This window comes from Suncus etruscus, chromosome 17 (genome assembly GCF_024139225.1).
Source record: "Suncus etruscus isolate mSunEtr1 chromosome 17, mSunEtr1.pri.cur, whole genome shotgun sequence".
In the NCBI taxonomy this organism is placed as follows: domain Eukaryota; kingdom Metazoa; phylum Chordata; class Mammalia; order Eulipotyphla; family Soricidae; genus Suncus; species Suncus etruscus.
In genome coordinates, this window is record NC_064864.1 from 16,433,894 (window position 1) to 16,454,015 (window position 20,122).

The 20,122-nt window shown below is 34.8% G+C and overlaps 1 protein-coding gene across 3 annotated transcripts in view; it reads left to right on the top strand.

The window, feature by feature from the left end:
- The window catches only part of A1CF (APOBEC1 complementation factor), a 98,218-nt gene that overhangs the window by 54,543 nt on the left and 23,553 nt on the right, over positions 1 to 20,122 (top strand). For all 3 annotated transcript variants that reach the window (XM_049764614.1, XM_049764612.1, XM_049764613.1), the window contains exons 6-8: positions 839 to 1,003; positions 17,333 to 17,430; positions 18,707 to 18,980. In XM_049764614.1, the coding sequence (XP_049620571.1) occupies positions 839 to 1,003; positions 17,333 to 17,430; positions 18,707 to 18,980 (537 nt within the window). The remainder of the gene's footprint in view (positions 1 to 838; positions 1,004 to 17,332; positions 17,431 to 18,706; positions 18,981 to 20,122) is intronic.

Sequence of the window (20,122 nt, forward strand, 5' to 3'; positions counted from 1 at the left end):
CTGCAAAGGTCATAAACTAAAAGCACAAAAGGGTCAGAGAGGCAGAAAGTCTAACAAATCTACTAAGTAATCCTAAATTCATTTCCTCTTCTGTATAAAGAGGAATGTCACTCGCCTCCCCACTGAGACATCTGGAAAACATAGTGTTAGTGCAAGAAACAATAAACTGTACCATAATAATGCAAAGGCTACCTAGTCAAAGATAACAACTCCTTAAAGCAGTTTAATTCCTCATCTTAGTTTCTTCCATTACTCTTTACTTCTCAATTTGTAATGAGAAAAATAATTGATTCCCAAATTGTCCATCTACTGCTAGGACAACTAGAACGCACAATTTATCAATCATTGATCATGTTTAAGAGAAAGAGAAGAAACCAGGAATGTCTCAGTCCTACTCACTCTAGCTCACGCATCATTTTCCAATTTTTGTACAGTTCAGAGTTGGTGCCACACCCCAGAGATTCCAGCAACATCAAAGATACTTTCCAGCGTCTCCCATAAAGCTTCAGATTATATCTAAATTCTAAAGCTATTTCCTTTCTCCCCTTTGTCAACTCAACTTCAATAACTATCTTTCCCCTAAACATATCCACTGCTGCCTCATTCATATCCTTTCAGCCACAATCTAGTTCTCTTAAGAAGCAATCATTAAAACAAACCACTTGATATACAGAATGGCCTATATTAAAAAGTTCTTAATGCATGCTCCTTAAAATTAATAATAACCTTTTTTAATTTTTGTCTGCTTGTTAAATCTTCAAAGATATGTAAAGCTATCAATCTGAACAGAGGTGCTGATTTCTCTACTATTAACCATATCTTTTTATTCTTTCAACAGGAAGAATTCAGTTATGGGGCCATCAAATTGCTGTAGACTGGGCAGAACCAGAAATAGAAGTCGATGAAGACACAATGTCTTCAGTGAAAATACTCTATGTGAGAAACCTAATGCTGTCCACCTCTGAAGAGATGATTGAAAAAGAATTCAGCAATATAAGACCAGGTAGAACGAGCATTATTTTTCTCAAAAGTAGAGTAAAAACAAATATAATTTGAGATGATTTTCTCATAACTCTAAAGTGGATAGCTATTATTTATATCATTTTTGTTATTCTACATAAACTACTTATTTTCATATCTTTGTGTTCAAAAATGGATCTGTTTCCCAACCGTTATAAATATTATAATGTATCTATGCAATTAATCCTGAATTTCTTTATATATAAATTCTATCAGGTTTTGCCTCCCTAGCCCCTGTTTTTATTTTTCATAGTAGATGCTAAATCAACATTTTCTGTATTATTAAACACCTGACCATAACAATATCTCTAATTTATGATATTTGAATTTCAGAATGATTGACATTTTGTGCAGGTGTTCTGGTTATAGGAGTCTGTACTCTCCCTTTTAAGGCTAGTTAAATATATCCCAGATTTCTATTTTTTTTAGATGCCTCAAACATATGGTTCTCCAAAATATAGTGTCCCAAAGTGTCTTCATTCAAGGCCAAAGATATAAGAGGACAAGGGAAAATTGTCTCCAACTGAAAAAAACACTGGTTAAGTGGAACATGATTTTAATACTAGATATATAGTAAGAAAATAATGACTTTAAGAAAATCTTTTGGGTAATGGAAAAGGAAAAGAAGTAGTGGAAAGGAATAGCGATGTAATTTCTGCTGATCATCTTGTCACTATATTTAGGATTAATGATAAGCCATTGAGATTGACTCCCACCTCTTCTTTTCTCAAATAGAATCTAATACACTGCGACAGATAAAGCATTTCTAGATACAATGTCTAAATAAGCATTCCCCAGGAACATTTATTGTATAAATGTTATTGATAAAATAAGTTCATAGTCAAAATTTGGATCAAAACCAGAATCAGAAAAATATTATATTTCTTTACTGTAAGATTGAATAGAGTCCTTAACCTTCCCAAATGCTTTGAAACCTCTTCAAAAGAAGAAATACAGTATACTTTATTCCCCAAATGATGGGCCATGGGGTCCCATTTTTCAATCTTAGGAGATTGGAATTTAGGAATATATCAAGAACACAAGTTGTTCAAAGTTTATTACTATAGTAGCAGCTTTATTATAATCTCTTGCCATTACCCTTCTAAGTTGTTGGTAAATATAATCCTTTGTTATATATAGTCGCATTGCTTGTTCCCAATTTTGTGCTGGGTCAAGTGAAATAAAATAAGCTAATACTTCTTTCTGAAAAAAAAAAGAAGACTGTCACCTTATTTTAAAAGACTCAGCAAAGATCTATTTTCCAACTGACATAAACTCTGCCTACATAGTCATTTTAGTACAATGAAGTGACTGAAAAACACCTTAAAATATACAAGAATTGCAGATGAATGACTCTTCTGCTCTGTGCTGGATATTGCAGTGGGAAGTTTCAAATATTTATTTATCACAATAATGCTCTGATGTGGGTTACTTCTGTTTCCAGAGCCCACTGTCAGTCAGCAATTAAAGTTTTGAATCCAGAACTGATTAAGAGGATGTTCTTGAGAACTCTATGCATTTCAGATGCCATCTTTATTCTTTTATTAATTCATTCATATATCATTTTTCTAGTAACTCCTATGTGTCAGGTACTGCAAGAGGAGCTAATGGGTATGACATATATGGAAACTATTTAAGAAATATCTTAAGATGATAACAATGGCAATCTGCCCATGAGGTGCAGAGAAGATTCATATTTGAGAGAAGTATCATATAAACTAGGATCTGGTTGTCAATATAGTCATTATAAAAATGTATGAATTTGATTCTACCAGAAATACTCCTTTTTCAACTTCATCATCCCTCAGATTTATATTTTCAATTTTTTTAAATTTTATTAGCATCCTATGATTTACAAAGTTGTTCATGATACAGGTCTTTCATGAAATAAATGCTCCAACACCAATCTCAACTCCCAGAGCTTCTCTCCCTCCACAAATGTCTTCACTTTCCCAACCAGCCCCAGATTGGTCCATTGGTTGGCATATAATAAATTTATTTCATATTACTTGCTGCAATTTTTCTAATTACTCTTACCATTCCAAAATTTAAAAAATACAAGTGGAATCATCAGCAAATAAATCAATAGCAGTCACTTTTGATCACTGACTGCTAATTGTGTTTAACCAAAATAGATAAAACATTGATTTATTACTGAACACTTTTAAAGGATATCATATGTATCATAAGTGAGTGTCATACTTAATGCCACATCAAAAACAATATCCTTTTATCCTGTGAAAATTTTACCTGTCCAATGTTCATATCACTTATTTTTATTGAAACCATTGTGATTTACAAAGTTCTTTATAGTTGGGTTTCAGACATACAATATGTCAAAGTCAATTCCACCACTGGTGTCAACCTCCACCCACCAATATTGCCAGAGGGCATCTTATGCCACCACCCCTTCACCATGGCTGCCAGGATAACAGGCCCATTTTAAGTTTCGATTGTTAAAGTTTGGGTCTTATAATTTTATTGCTGTTGACTCTAGTTTGCATGTCTAGTTCTGTCCTTTTTTATTTTATTTTATTGAAGCCATTGTTATTTACAAAGTCCTTCATATTTGGGTTTTAGACATAAAATGAATCGGCATCACCCCACTAATAGTGTCAATCTCTCTCCAGCATGTTCCCAGAGTATGTCCTATACCACTACCCTTTGGCCCCCAGTCTAGCAGTATAATAAACCCACTTATGGTTTAGATCATTAGAGTTTAAGTCTCTTGATTCCATTGTTGTTGACTTCTGCTTGGATATTCAGTTGTCCTTTTTTTTATACCCATCAATGGATCAGAAACCTTTGGCCCTGACTCTGATCCTTTCATATTTGTATTTTTCCTCCACATAGTTTCTTTCTTTATACTATACTCTAGGTCACAGGGTATTTGAGATGACTCCCATTTAGACCACTGCATTTCTTCATGAAGTTATTCTAAGTATCACATATGTGATATCATTGTGTATTTATCCTTCTTCTCTGGCTTACTTCATTTAACATAATATTTTCCAGTTTGATGTATGTTGCAGTAAATTGCATTATTTCATCATTCCTTACAACTATGTAGTATTCTATTGTGTACATGCACCAGATATTCACAATTTATTCATTTGTTTTTGGACATCTAGGTTGTTTCCAAGTCTTAACTATTATAATGAATACTGCAATGAATACAGGTGTGCATATATCTTTTTGGATGAATGTTTATCTGTTTTGGTGATAGATACCCAAAACAAAAGGGATTGCTAGATCATATGGCAGCTCAATTTTGAGTCTGAGAACCCTGCATACTGTTTTTCATAGGGTTGGACATTCCCACCAGCAATGGATGAAAGTATTTTTTGCTCCATATCCCCATCAATAGAGATTTTTTATAAAATTTTTGATATGTGCCATCTTCAGTGGTGTAAGATGACATCTCATTGTTGTCTTGATTTGGACTTCCCTAATGATAAGTGATGATGAGAAAATTTTTATATACCTGTTGGCCATCTGTTGGTCCTCCTCAGAGAAGATCAATAGATGAGAAGACCAACAGGTTATAGTTTGTGTGGAACCATTAAAAAAAACTAGGACAGGGCTGAAAAAATAGCACAGGGTTAGGGCATTTGTCTTGCAAGCAGCTGATCATCCAGGATGGACAGTGGTTTGAATACCAGCATCCCATATGGTCCCCAGTGCCTTCCAGGAGTGATTTCAGAGCACAGAGCTCTAACCCCTAAGCATGACCAGTTGTGACCCCCTCCCTCCCAAACAAAACCTAGGATAGTCAAATCCATATTGAAAAAGAAGAAACTGGGAGAAATCCTATTACCTAAATTAAAACTCTACTTCAAAGCCATAATGATGAAAACAGCATGGTATTGGAACAAATACAGACTTTCAGATCAATGGGTCAGAATAGACTATTCAGTGACAAAGCCCATATATACAGTCAATTAATCTTTAAAAAGGAGCCAAGAACTTGAAGTGGAATAAAGGCAGTCTCTTCAATAAGTGGTATTGAAACAACTGGACATCCACTTGTAAAAAATTAAAGTTTGGTCTGCATCTCACATATTACACAAAAGTCAATTCAAAGTGGATTAAAGACCTGGAGATTAGACCTGAATCCATTAAATTAAATGAGGAAAAATATTGACAGAAAACTACAAGGCTTAGACCTCAAAGAAGTCTTTGATGATAGAATGCCAATGGAAGGAGCTATAACATCAAATCTGAATAAAAAAGACAACATCAAACTAAAAGGTTTTTGTATGGCAAGAAACACCAGCTAAAATTAGAAGATAGCTAACTTAATGGGAGAATTTTTTTGCACTCAACACATCAGATAAAGGATTGATATCTAGGATACAAAATATTCAGAAAGTTAACTCCACACAGCCTAAAAATTCTATCAATATCATAGGTATCCTTATAGGAATTTTATTAAATCTGTACAATGCTTTGGGATGTATTGCCATTTTAATGTTAATCCTTGCAATCCATGAGTAGTTTATGTATTTTCATTTTTTGTGTCCTCTTTCATTTTTTGAAGAAGTGTTTATAGTTTTCTTTTATCTCTTTGGTTAAGTGGACCTCCAAGGTACTAATATTTTTCTGAGATTATGAATTTTTAAATATCTTTCTTCTCTTCCATTTGTATGTTGAAAAGCCATAGATTTTTGTGTATTTTGTAGCCTTCCACTTTACTATACAAATCTATTGTTTCTAGAGGTTTTTTTTTGTAAAGTCTTTAGGATTTTCTAAATATAGTATGTCATCTGCAAACAATAAAAACTTGAGTTCATTATCATTCCTATCTAGATACACTTTGATATCATTTTCTTGCTAATTATTATGGCAAGTACTTCCTCTCTATATTGAATAGAGGTGATGAGAGTGGGCAACCTTGTCTTGTGTCAGACCTTAGAGGAAAGGCTTTTAATTGTTTCCCCATTGAATACCCATGACATTTTTCAAAGAACTATATTAAACATGCCTGAGATTTATATGGAATAAAAATTCACAAATACCGAAAGCCTGGGGAAAGGAAGGAATGAGGCATCATTTTCCCAAGCTTTAAATTGTACTCTATCGAAAGCAGTAAACATTAAACATTAAATAGCATGGTATTGGAATAAAAAAAGATCCACAATCAATGGAAAATAGACTTGAATATTCTGAGACTTACCTTGAGGTACAGGGTCAATTAATCTTTGATAAAGGGACAAGAAATACAAAGTGGTGCAAGGAAAGTCTTTTCAACAAGTGTCGTTGAGAAAACTGTTCAACTACATTAAAAAATAGTGAACTCAGACCTCTCTTTAACACCAGGCACAAAAGTCAAATCAAAATGAATTTAATGATATCACTTCTCGATATTAGACCTGAAACCATAAGTTCTAGAGGGAAACGTAGGCAAAACACTCCTTCAAGGTAGCTTCAAAGATGAAGCACCACGGACCAACCAAGTGGAAGTAAAAATAAACAAATGAGACTATAACAGTTGGACTTGGATACACCCCTTGGATCCCCCATTTTTGCAGTTGGACTTAGACATGCCCCTTGGATACCCCACACTGTAATGACTGTTGAACCTGGGCAAGCCCCATGGACACGCCCCCTTGTTATGTCAGTATAAAAAGAAAAACTTGGACTGTTTGGCGGGAGTGTCCAGAAGAGTGACCATAGCAGTGCCTGCTGGCTCACATGGGGTAGGGGGGGAACGGCAGATACAAAGGTTCAGAGAAGTGCTGTTTGCTTTATATCTATTCCATTTAATTTCTTCTTTGAACCCAGGCTCCCACCACCACCTCTGACCTCTGAATTTCCATCTAAACCCCCCCAGACTCTCTGAAACACTCCAGGCGGTGGAGGCAGGATAAATAAAACATAAAACTTAAAAAGAAAAAAATTTAATAAAATAAACCTCCATCAAAAAAAAAAGGAAGAGGAAATGAACAGAACAATAATGCTTCTTATTCTTAACTAACTAAAGTAGTAAATGGGGGGAAAGGAAAGTGCTAGAATAAGAAAGTACTAAATGACTGTTACCTTTCATTGTCACTAGATTTCAGCTTTCCCATTCTACACACTAAGAGACATAGACCTTATTTGATTATAATAAAAACAAACCATTGCCTTATCTGTTTCTTTCTCACTATATTTTTTCTCTCTCTGCTTGTCTTCTCTCTCTCCCTCTGCTGCCCCCCCCACTCCCACCCCTTGCCATACATATATTCCTCATATTTTCCTTTGGGGCCTGAAGTATGTCCAGCCATTCCAGAGCACGTTTTGATACTGGCCTTACAACTCTCAGGGCTCATAATAATGCATGGTTTCCTCTCTTTAGCCCTCTGCAATGAACATGAACTTCAGAGGGTGAAAAGCTAGCTGACATTTGCGATCGTGGGAGGGAACATAAGAGCTAATGCTAATTCCTTTTTGTTCCCCCAATGGAAAAGATGTATTCATGCTTATCAAGAAATATTTGTGTGGAAAAAAAAGTCAGGAAAATGATGCCTTTAAAATTCCATTTAAAGTTCGGATTCCTCAGAGGAACCTGATTATTTCTGGCAAATATTTGACTATATGTTATTTTAACCCCAATTAACCTAAAATAGTTTTTTGCTGCCATGCAGAGCAACAAACTGCAATCAGAAAAGAAGTTGGGGTTGAAAATACATTTCTTTCTCACTGTAGCCTAAGGGTATCAGCTGAGCTTTGAATTACAGAAGATGATTCTCCCCAGAACTTATTTGCCTAAAGAATCATCTACAACTTTAAGAAATGGCTGGCCTTGTCTCCAGAGTTTTATTAGTTTCTTTTCTTCTATCATAGAAAAATAATTTGTGATAAAAGATAAAATTTGATTCCTAAGCTATATCCCTAGGATTGGTATAGCTGGGTCGTATGGGAGCTCAATTTCCAGCTTTTGGAGAAATCTCCATATGGCTTTCCACAAAGGTTGGACCAGACAGCATTTCCACCAGCAGTGAATAAGAGTTCCTTTCTCTTCACATCCCTGCCAGCACTGCTTGTTCTCATTCTTTCTGATGTGTGCCAATCTCTGTGGCGTGAGATGTACCTCATAGTTGTTTTGATTTGCATCTCCCTGATGATTAATGATGTGGAGCATTTTTTCATGTGCCTTTTAGCCATTTGTATTTCTTTTTTTCTCAAAGTGTCTGTTCATTTCTTATCCCCAGTTTTTGATGGGGTTAGATGTTTTTTTCTTGTAAAGTTCTGTCAGTGCCTTGGAACACAAAAATACAATACAAAAATCCCTTTCTCGCACCTATATTTATAGCAGCGTTATTTACAATAGCCAGACTCTGGAAACAGCCCAGATGCTCCTCAATAGATGAATGGTTAAAGAAACTGTGGTACATATACACAATGGAATATTATGCAGCCATCAGAAGAGATGAAGTCATGAAATTTTCCTATACATGGATGTATATGGAATCTATTATGCTGAGTGAAATAAGTCAGAGGGAGAGAGATAAACACAGAATGGTCTCCCTCATCTATGGGTTTTAAGAAAAATGAAAAATATTTGTGTAGTGGTTCTCAGAGACAAAATAGAGGAGAACTGGAGGGTCCAGCTCCCGATGTGAAGCTCACCACAGGAATCGTTTAGTGCAGTCACAGAAATAATTACACTGAGAATTATCATAACAAAATCTGACTGAATGAGCGAAGTAGAAAGCCTGTCTAGAGTACAGGCCGGTGTGGGGTAGGGAAGAAGGACATGGAATATTAGTCATGGAAATGTTGCACTGGTGAAGGATTATATATATATAATATATATATTATATATATAATATATATCTACACACACAAAATAAAAAAGATAAAATTTGGGGTTTTAAGCCAAATTTTCTTCTAGCAATATAAAACTTTAGCAATATCAGATATAAACAAAAAAACTCTTGTTTTTGTTTTTGGGCCACACCCACTGGTGCTCAGGGGTTACTCCTGGCTGTCTGCTCAGAAATAGCTCCTGGCAGGCACGGGGGACCATATGAGACACCGGGATTCGAACCAACCACGTTTGGTCCTGGATCGGCTGCTTGCAAGGCAAACGCCGCTGTGCTATCTCTCCGGGCCCACAAAAAACTCTTAAAAAGAGAAATCTGTATCTTACCTTGATGCTAAGAATTTTCAGAATGCTTGAAATATATACATACACACATATATATCTTTATAAGGAAAAATCTGTAAAGTTGCAACTCCCCAAATACCCTAGAGCTTTTACAACTACAAAATAATTTATTTCCTACTAAGTCATAGCAGAAATAGAATATCTATTTCTACAATGCAAAAATGCTCTTCAAATAACATTTTTAGCTCTTTTATAAATGACCCTTCTTTGAGAGATGATACAGATTATTAAACTATAGAAACTACAAACAACTCCGAGTAGATGTGTGTTGGGGGATTGAGTGCAAAAGGAAATGAAATATTGTTTTGCATCTTTCTTAACCATTGTACCTTTATGGCTACCATGTCACTGACTACTGGTTAATGGAAAAGCAATCAATCTGACAGTAAATCCAGTAAATTTGGTAAATATATAAGTGCTAAGTTTGAAGCCAGGCAAGTTACTAGCAACTTACTAGCAATTATTATCATGGCAAATAATGTCTTTGTTAATCATTTATTTTTATTTGTATGAAACACAAAAAGAAATGAACATCAGAAATCGAACTTTCCTTGTCTTGCCAGGACTTCAAAAAGGAATTAGATTAGAGCACTATGTTACATCTAACTGTTGAATGTCAAATAATTTCTATAGTAATAAATATGTAGGTACTTGAGTGCCTCTCTTAAACTCTACTTAGAAAGCACATTAAGCCCTTGGCTTTTATGTTTCTTAATATCTGATGGATTCTTCACTCCTTGTAGGTCATGCAGATTTCCAAATCCCCAGGGTTTGCCTTCATAAATAATAACAGATGTCAGAACAGTTCTATTGGGGCTGGAGCGATTGGGGCTGGAGCGATAGCACAGTGGGTAAGGTGTTTGCCTTGCACATAGCTGACCTAGGTTTGAAAGATAGCATTCCATGTGGTCCCTGAGCCTGCTAGGAGCTATTTCTGAGTGCAGATCCAGGAGTAGCCCCTGAGCGCCAATAGTGTGGCACAAAAACAAACAAACAAAAAAGAAGTGTGGTATTTACATACTTTTGGATGACACTGCTTGTTTATGAACTTGATTATAAAAGTGACACAAATCTGGATTTAGTTGGAATATTCACTAATAGAACGTTTATTTACCATACTTTTGAGTTTTATACCAATCTAAACTTCTCTAGTTATTTCTGCTACTCAGCTACTACTTAGAGCTAGTTTGATGCCTTGAAAGTCTTGATAAATCTACAATTATGTAGATTATTACTAGAAATAATAAGTTTTAATTTTGCCCTTTATATATGTTAGCCAAAATAATGGAACCTGCCCAAGACTTGAAGCTACATTTAATTCATATCAAGCAAAGAAACTCAACATTGTTAACCAGACTTGATTTCATTAATAGTTTCCATTTTATCCCTTCCCTAATTATAGATATGGTCCTGGTTATTTCCACATTGAAATGCTTCCTGGGAATTTTTCTTGTTCAAAACAATTGCTGGATTTAACAAGATCCAATGCCAATTTGTTATTTTTAAAAATTCCAACTCAATAATTTAGATTAGAAAGTATATACTATCAGATAACAATAAATATGTGTATATGTGTGACAAACCTACAGACAATATCATCCTTAATTGTGAAAAAGCATGTTATCTAAGATTAAGAATAAAACAAGTGTTTTATTCAATATTATATTAAAAGTCATAGAGTAATAAAGCAAGGAAAATACTTTAAAGTAATCCAAAAATTATAAAATAAACAGAACTAGTATTATTATTTGTTATGGTAAAACATGTACAAAAATTTGAATTAAAACACAAAGGGCAACAACCACACAAAAGCTAAAAGTGACCTCAATGGAAAAGATGAAAAATATGAGATATCATATGTCTTGATTTCAAATTATACCATGAGACTATGGTAATCTAAATAATATGACATTGGAACAAAAGCAAACACATAAATGAATAGTAGAAAATGGAGAAGAAAGAAAAGCTTATGTATGAATTTTACTTTATTTTATTGGGTTCGCATGGTTTTTAATTCTATTTGGTATTTATGTTTTAGGCACACAATATTATTGCAGAATCCCCACCATGGAATTTTCCATATTCTTCCACCACCATATATTATATAATCCACATATACTGCACCTTGGTAAACTCATTTCAATTGGCAGTATCTTAGGGCTTGTGCTTATTGGACATTCCATTATGTTGTTTCTTTATATTCTATATGAATAAAATATTTGAGTAAAATATATGAATCAAATATTTTATTAGATTTTCTTTACTAAACATGAATCTTATAGCTCCACTTAAGCTATAGTGAAATGCAGAATTTCATATTTTCTTAAAGTTGAGAAGCATTTCATTGTATACATATATGCCACATTGTCTTCCCCACTCATCTCTTGCTGAACACTTAGGTTGTTTACCATTTCGGCTATTGTAAATAATGTAATGAATATAGATTTGCATATTTTTGCAAATTAATGACTGTTGTATTATTGAGATAGATTCCAAGGAGTAGAATTAGTGAGATCATATGTATACACAATATTCATGTTGTGGGGGAGCCCTCATATGTGTATATTTATTGTATATATTACATCCAAACACAATAAATGAAGGTTTCTTTGTCACCTTATCCCCAAAATACTTATTTTGGTTTTTTTTTAATTGCTTTATTTAAACCCTTGCTATAAGGTTGTTCATAATACATTCGGGTTATTTTTTTCCACAGTTACAAAGTTGTTCATCATTGAGTTTCATTCAACACTCTTGAGATTCAAGACCCTTTACCACAGCACAGTTCCTGCCACCAATGTTCCCAATTTCCCTTCCCATCCTCCATCTACCCTTTAAGACATTAAATTTTGATACTGAAAAGATATCATGCATATCACCCTTCAGTATACATACAGATCTTGCCCAGATTTATAATTCCCAAGTATCATTGTCATAATGAACCATTCTCTGCCCTAACTGCACTCCCCTGCCATTTGTGGCAAGCTGCCTACCATAAACTGGTTCTATTGGACTTTGTCTTTATTGTCTCTGGATATTATTACCATACTATCTCTTTTTTATATCTCATATAAATGAGTGCAATTGTTCTATATCTATCCATCTACACTGACTCATTTTGCTCATCTTAATATTTTCCATATCCACCCTTGTATAAGCAAATTTTGTGACTTCGTTTTTTCTAACATACTTTGTAGTAATCCATTGTGTAGAAGTACCAAAGTTCCTTTGTTCACTTATCTGTTCTAGGGCTCTTTGGTTGTTTCCAGATTGGCTGCAATAAACCTAATAGTGCAGAGGGGTTTTCTACATTGTGGTTTTGGGCTCCTAGGTTATATTCCTAGGAATGGTATCGCTGGATTATGCTCAACTGATCATGCTCAATTTCTAGTCTTTCAAGGAATATTCATATTGTTTCCCCAAAACACTAGACAAGTTGACATTCACACCAGCACTTAATCTTCCCAGTCATTTTTATCATCATCATCATCATGCACTTGTAACCTATATGTATGTATGTCTTCTTTGAGAAGTGTCTGTGCAGCTCTTCTCCACATGTTTTATGAAGTTAGTTTATTACTTTTTCTAACTTATCCATAAGATTTAAATGTGTTATCTTTGTCAGAAGTATGGTATGAAAAATATGTTCTCCAATTTACTAGGATGTTATTCTACTATTCAATACATTTATATCATTCCTTTATAGTGCAGAACTTTTTATTTTGTTGTTATCCTATTTGTTGTTGTTGTTTTGCTTTCGTTGTCCATGTTGTCAAAGCATTAAAGACAATTTGAAATTAACATTATGTAAAGTTCCTCATAGTTGTTTTAATTTGCATCTCCCTGATGATTAGTGATGTGAAGCATTTTTTCATGTGTCTTTTGGCCACCTATGGTAGTCTCAATATATTTTGTGGATTTCAAGATATCTGAGGTTTATCATCCATTTTAAATCGACTTTTGTGTATTTGGATTTACTTTTTAGTGTGCACTACTATTTTAGTTTATTTTTTCTTAGCTTACTAGTTTTCCCAATATTATTGGTTGAAGATATTTTCCTTCTTCCACTTAATTTTCTTGGCTCCTCTGTCATAAATAAACTACTCATATATTTTAGGATTTAGTCCCTGGCTCTCAATTATATCCCATTTTATGAGAGTCAGATTTAATTCCATTACCATGCTGTTCTGATTATTATAATTTAGTGGTTCACTTTCAAATTAACTACTCAATGGTTCTCATATTCTTTTTCCTCAGAATTGTTCTAAGAATTTTTATGGTTCCATACAAACTTTCACTGTATTTATTGTATGTCTTTGGACCAAAGATATAGTTCAGAGGGTAAAGTTTTTGCATTGCATGTAGCCAATGAACTCCAGTTCATCCCACAGCATAAGAAATGATCCCTTGAGTACTACCAGGAGTAACCCTGAGCACAGACCAAATATAGTTTAAGACTCATGGCTCCCCCAAAATTTTAAAATATATGGTAATTTTGTTTTTGTATTGGTGGGTTGTCTTCATTTGTATGGTTATGCTTTAGGGCCACATGGTGGTGCTCAAAGCTTACTCCTGTCTCTGCACTCAGGAATCACTCACACTTGGCCAACTCAGGGGACCATTTGGGCTGCCAGTGGTCTAATCTAGGTTGGCTGCATCAAGGCAAGCAATCTACCTGCTGTACTATTACTCCAGTACTCAATGGATATTTTGAAAGGGAATGGATTAAATCTGTACAGTGAACTGGTAGGGTGGTCATTTTAATAATGTTAATTCTTTTAATTCATTAACATAAATGTTTTTCCATTTCCTTACATTTTATATTTATTTTCATTGTGACTTAAAGTTTTCCATAAGCTAACCTTTCACCTACTTTGTTAAACTACTCCATCAGTACCTAATTTTTGATACAATTATAAGTGTGATTTTTTTTAATATTCTTTTTTTTTACATAGTCTATAAATCAGATTTAAACCTTTTTGTTTTATTTTTGTTTGGAGGCCATACCCAGTGGAGCACAGAGATAACTCCTGGTTTTAAGCTCAGACATCATTCCTACTGGGTTCAAGGGACCATATGGGATGCCAGGGATTGAACCCCAGTTGGCCACATGTAAAAAAAGAACCTATACGCTCTATTATCACTCTGACTCTTTAATGCAACCTAATTTTTAAAGTATATTCTGTTGTCTGTCATTTTACTCTATTGGTTTATTGTTTCTAGGAAGTTTTGGAGCAGTTGCTGCTCTGATTTGCTTTGGGGTCACATCTGAAGGGGATGGGACTTACTCCTGATCAGGGATCACTAATGATAGGCTAAGGGACTATAGAAGGTACGGGGAAATTGAACCTGAATTAGCTGCATGCAGGCAAATGCCCAGAAAGCTTGTTTCTGGTATGGAGAACATATTGGTGCATACTGGTACAGCCTTAAGGGTACCGTAATATGTACTGTATGTATACAGTACATATGTACTGTAATCTATAAATAGTAATAGTTTGAATTTTTTGCATTTTTTTTGTTTTTTTGGGGGGCCACACCCATTTGATGCTCAAAGGTTACTCCTGGCTATGCACTTAGAAATCGCCCCTGGCTTGGGCGGATTGAACCGCGGTCCATCCTACACAAACGCTTGCAAGGCAGACACCTTACCTCTAGCGCCACCTTCCCGGCCCCATTTTTTGCGATTTTAATCCCTTTACTATCTTCTTTGTTGTTACTAGAATTTCTAATACTATGGCTCATAATAATATGAGAGTGTACAGACTTGATATGAGTAAATTTAAAAATCTTTCCACTAAGATGTTAATCATGGGTTTGTGATTTTTCTTTACTATAATTTTACTATAATGAAGTAAGCTCCTCTTCCCTTTTTTTTTGAGGTTATCATTCTATGTGTATGTTTATATTATCACATAATTTTCTTCTTTCATTGTTGATGTGTATATCACATTAATTTATATTATTGGATCATTATTTCATGATGTAAATTGAGATATAATTACCTTAATCAGTGAGGTAGAAGCAAAATGACATAACTTGAAAGACAATAACCAAATGACTTTAATAATAAATTAAATAAGTACCAAAGGAAACAAAGCAAAAAAACTACAAAAATTACTCAAAATCTTTAAAATATGATGGTTATCAGGAGCAGAAAAAGTTGTTTTCTTGGTGTAATAGCCTTAGATATATCTAGTTCATAGTGTGTGGGTATATATATGAGGGGAGTGTGGGGGGGTGTGTGGGTGTATACAGATATATAAAAAAGAGTTGTGAAGCTGTACTCCTGATATTTTATAGTATTGTAAATCAAAATTTAATCAATAAAATTTTATTTAAAAATAGAAACAAAAGAAAATAAAAAAATGTTGATTCTACTGCATAGTTTTTGACTGAGATGAACCCAAGTATTTACATTTCTTTTAAGTTTTAATGAAGCTCATGGAAGAAGTATGTTATCCACTTTTTGAGAATCAAGGCCCACTGACAATCCTTCCTTTGGCTTGCACGTATTTTTCTTTTTTATGTTATTAATAGGCTGAGGACAGGTTTATAAGAAACAATAACATTTACCTATTCACTATATGATGGTTTCAGTCTTTTTATGTCATTTTAATGCATACTCACATATAATGGAACAAATATATTGTCACAGCCTCTGTTTAATGATGTTTAATCAATAAAAAAAACTCCAAGACATTAACTTTGAAACATAAAAGGAGCTTGAAAGATAATATAACAGGTATAGATAGCACTTGTCTTGCAAGCAGCCAACCCAAGTTTGATCCCTGGCACCCTGTATGTTTCCCTGAGCACTACTAGGAGTGATCCCTGCTAAGCCATGAATGCAGCTTGAATAATGGCAGATGTGCCCCCCCCCCCAAAAAAAAAATACCAAGAAACAATAAAATAAGTCATATGACAAATTCTATTATAGGGAAAATCAGCCTTTATGGTATGAAGTCTCAGTTTCTAATTTGTATTATGAGGTCAATAAATGTTACTGTTCAACAACTACAAGACAATTTTAATATATAAGCAGACTCTGAGAACACATCATCATCTGAAATATTATCCAGCTAATGTGAGGGTAGAAATTGGAGAATAAACGGATAAGAGTCACTCATTTCATGCATATTAATTAAACTATCCAGTGTAAGAGTTACTGAAACTGGGTGAAGACAAAACAAGACACCTCTGAAGCATATCTAGTTCTCAGGGAGTCTAGTGCAACATAGATGGAGGAAGGCACTAAAGAATGAAGGAAGGGAAGTTTGGAATTGTCCAACCTCTTAACACTCAGTTACCAAGGCAAGTCATGGGTAGTTATGATAATTAACCTCCCAGATACTGAAGAACTAAGAGACCATGTTGGGAGTTCATTATTTTATATGTTCCACGCTTCATGATTTCAGATAGATTTACTTAATGTCTCAACCTGGCCAGATAATTTTGCTTTTTACAATCTTTGTCATAGTAAGTCAAGGATTGAATAGAATGAGAAATGCCAGTAATTTTGTTCGTTTGTTCTGTTTGGGGACCACACCGGCAGTGTTCAGGGTTTACTCCTGGCTCTGCACTTAGAATTGCTTATTGAGGGCTCTGGGACACCAGGGATTGAATTCGGGTTGGCTGCATAAGACAAGCACCTGCCCACTGTACTATTGCTCTGACTCTACCAGTAAATTTTGTAATTACCCTTACTTTATAATTGTACTGTCATTGCAAAGGAGCATAATTTATAGCCAATGGAACATACGGTAGTGGAAATATGAATTATCTTGAAAGTGAGGAGTGGAAGATATTCTGAAATTTGATAAGAAGAAAAGAGAAGACATTTCCACTTCTGATCTCTCCTGCCACAGGGCTGCATCCTATGTTATTTCTGAAAACAAGATTAAGTATAAAAACCTGTACTTTATCCAAGTGAATATAAAAAAAGGTTTGATCCCCTGTCGTCCCATGTGGTCCCCCAAGCCAGGAGCAATTTCTGAGCACATAGCTAGGAGTAACTCCTGAGCATCACTGGGTGTGTCCCAAAAGACAAAAAACAACAACAACAACAACAAAACTAAGTACTCTTGGAAGCTAAGTATAAAATATATTTTCAAAGTATATATCAAGTTTGTTAATAAAGCTACTTCACTCTATTTGCAGGTGCTGTGGAGAGGGTAAAGAAAATCCGAGACTATGCTTTTGTGCACTTTAGTAACCGAGAAGATGCAGTTGAAGCTATGAAAGCTTTAAATGGGAAGGTAAGGTAGACTAAGAAAAACATGAAGAGCTCAACATTAGACATAAGAATTTTATTTAAAAAAACAAAACAAGGCTGTGGATGGAGAGGTAGAACAGTGGCAGGGCATTTGCCTTGCATGCAGTTGATCCAGTGTTGCAAGTCAGCCCCTGAAGAGGTTGACTGATGGAGGGCTGGAGGAGGAGGTTTTTCCCCTCCAGCTCGGAGCACGCATCTGCCACCCTGTCCAGCCAACGGTTCTGAGGTGAAACGGCGGGTAAACAGCTCGCAGACAGTCAGGCTTGTGGAAACATTAGCTTTATTCGGTGGACAAGACTAAAGTACTCAGCATAAGTTCCAGCCAAAAGCCTCTCGCCTTCCACAGACCCTTGTTTTTATCCCCCAGAATCAGGTACCACCCAATGGTGGAAGCAGAATCAGGTACCACCCTAGGGTGGGGACAGAATGCCAGGTCACACCCTACGATAGGGCACAATCACCTATCAGGGTAGGGTCAGTCACATAATAATTCCCTAAAATATTTACATACACAACAATCCAGGACTGATGTGGTTCGATCCCATATGGTCCCCTGAGCCAGGAGCGATTTCTGAGCACAGAGCCAGGAGTAACTCCTAAGCACTACCAAATATGGCCCAAGGAATTAAGCCAGGTTCACAGACAACAGGCAAATTCTATATTCCAGCCCATTGAACGATCTTCCCAGCACCTCTACCTACATTTTTAAGCCACTTTTTACAGGTGAAAAAAAGTCCTATTATGTAACTGCCCTAAGAATCTAAGCATTTAAAGGCTCACTGGGCTGCTGATGCCAAAATGTAAATAATTGCTAGCAACTGATAGTAGCTGATTGGTTTCCTTTCATCATCATTGTATTGTTCAATATTAGAGATTATGTTATGTCCATAATTAAACTACAGCTCTTAGAACGACAGAAAATGCATTTAAAAGCTAACATGTGACATTAAAATTGGAGAAAATTCTCTAGCTTGAAAAACAAATTTATAAGCAAAATGTCAATAGTGAGTGGATAATTTCTCCTTGTCAAACCTACTGGAAAATTATATTCAATGTGCCACAAAAACAGTTCTGGAAAAAGTTAACACACATAGGCTAGTCTATATGCATATAGGTTTGTATACATGTATAATATAGACATACTGACAAAAGAAATAGAATTAAAGCAATTCTATAAATATGGAGATAAATAAGCAAATACAAAGAAGGTCCCATTTGGTTGTCTTCATAGATTCTCCAATGCCTTTTCTTTTTTCCAGATGTTGGATGGTTCCCCCATTGAAGTGACCCTCGCCAAACCAGTGGACAAAGACAGTTATGTTAGGTATACCCGCGGCACAGGCGGAAGAGGCGCCATGCTGCAGGGAGAATATACCTATTCTTTGGGCCATGTCTATGACCCTACCACAGCCTACCTTGGAGCTCCTATCTTTTATGCCCCTCAACCCTATGCAGCAATTCCCAGCCTTCATTTCCCAGCCACCAAAGGACATCTTAGCAACAGGCCTATTATCCGAACTCCTTCTGTTCGAGGTAACACAGTCAGCCCTTGTCTGACTATAATTAAATCCCAAATAATTTTCACTGCAATTGCCTCAGGCAGACTGGATGGACACATGGGAGAAAGAGAACTGAAAATTGTTTATTAAAAAATCAAATATTTTATCAGCAGTTTTCCTTCTATATAGGATTCTTTTCTTTTTACATTACAACTGGTTATAGAAAAAAACTTGATTAGAACAAAAAATGAGTAAAATACAAATTTTTCTGTGCTTGAGCCCATAACATTTACAGAAACTAAAAATTTAGTTTCACAATTGTTAACATCTTCCTTATCTCTGGACCATCATACTGAAATCACATGTGACTCATTATAAAACTTACAAGTGAGAGCAGCAAGGAATCTAATTATCTCAAGTAAGAAAACATTTCTAGAAACATGTATATTTGAGAATGATTCAATGCAGTTTTTATATATAAATCACAAAGTATTATAATATATAGAATCTGTTCTCATCTAATTTTCCTCAAGAAATATGTACTATCCCTTTGACACAGAAATTCTACTAAGTAATGAATTAATTTTTTTCCAGGATGTATGCAATTAAATAGGAAATTTTAAATAGAAAAAAATCAATCTAGTCACTCTATTATGATTGCCAAATAATAAATCTTTCCTGTTGAAGGGTATAAATATTCCAAATGTTTAAGCTTTTTTTCTGAGTTCTGTTATTTCTAGCAATGTGAAAGATAAGGAAATCATTTTGTATTTCCAAGAAAATATTTTTCTCTGCTTAGAGATTCTTCAAAGTAGGTATTATAGAATAAAACTAATGCCAACAGAATTCCAGTAAATTTTCCCAATATGACACCAACTGTGAAAATGAACAACATACCATGTATGAACATATACTGGTTTAGATTAGAAGCAAAAGAGTGTGTCCAAATTATTATATAAGCGATTTTCTGACTGTTTTACAGACTCAAAATTTTCAAGTTTGCAATATCATTCAGCCAAAATTATGATGCAAAATATAGCATCAAAATTCCATTCAGAACACTCTATTTTGTGACATATATTATTAAAACATTATATAATTGCAATCTAACAGCATTATCATTAGACAATCTATATATATATATTCAAAAGTTGTAAACCAGTTGTAATGTAGGGA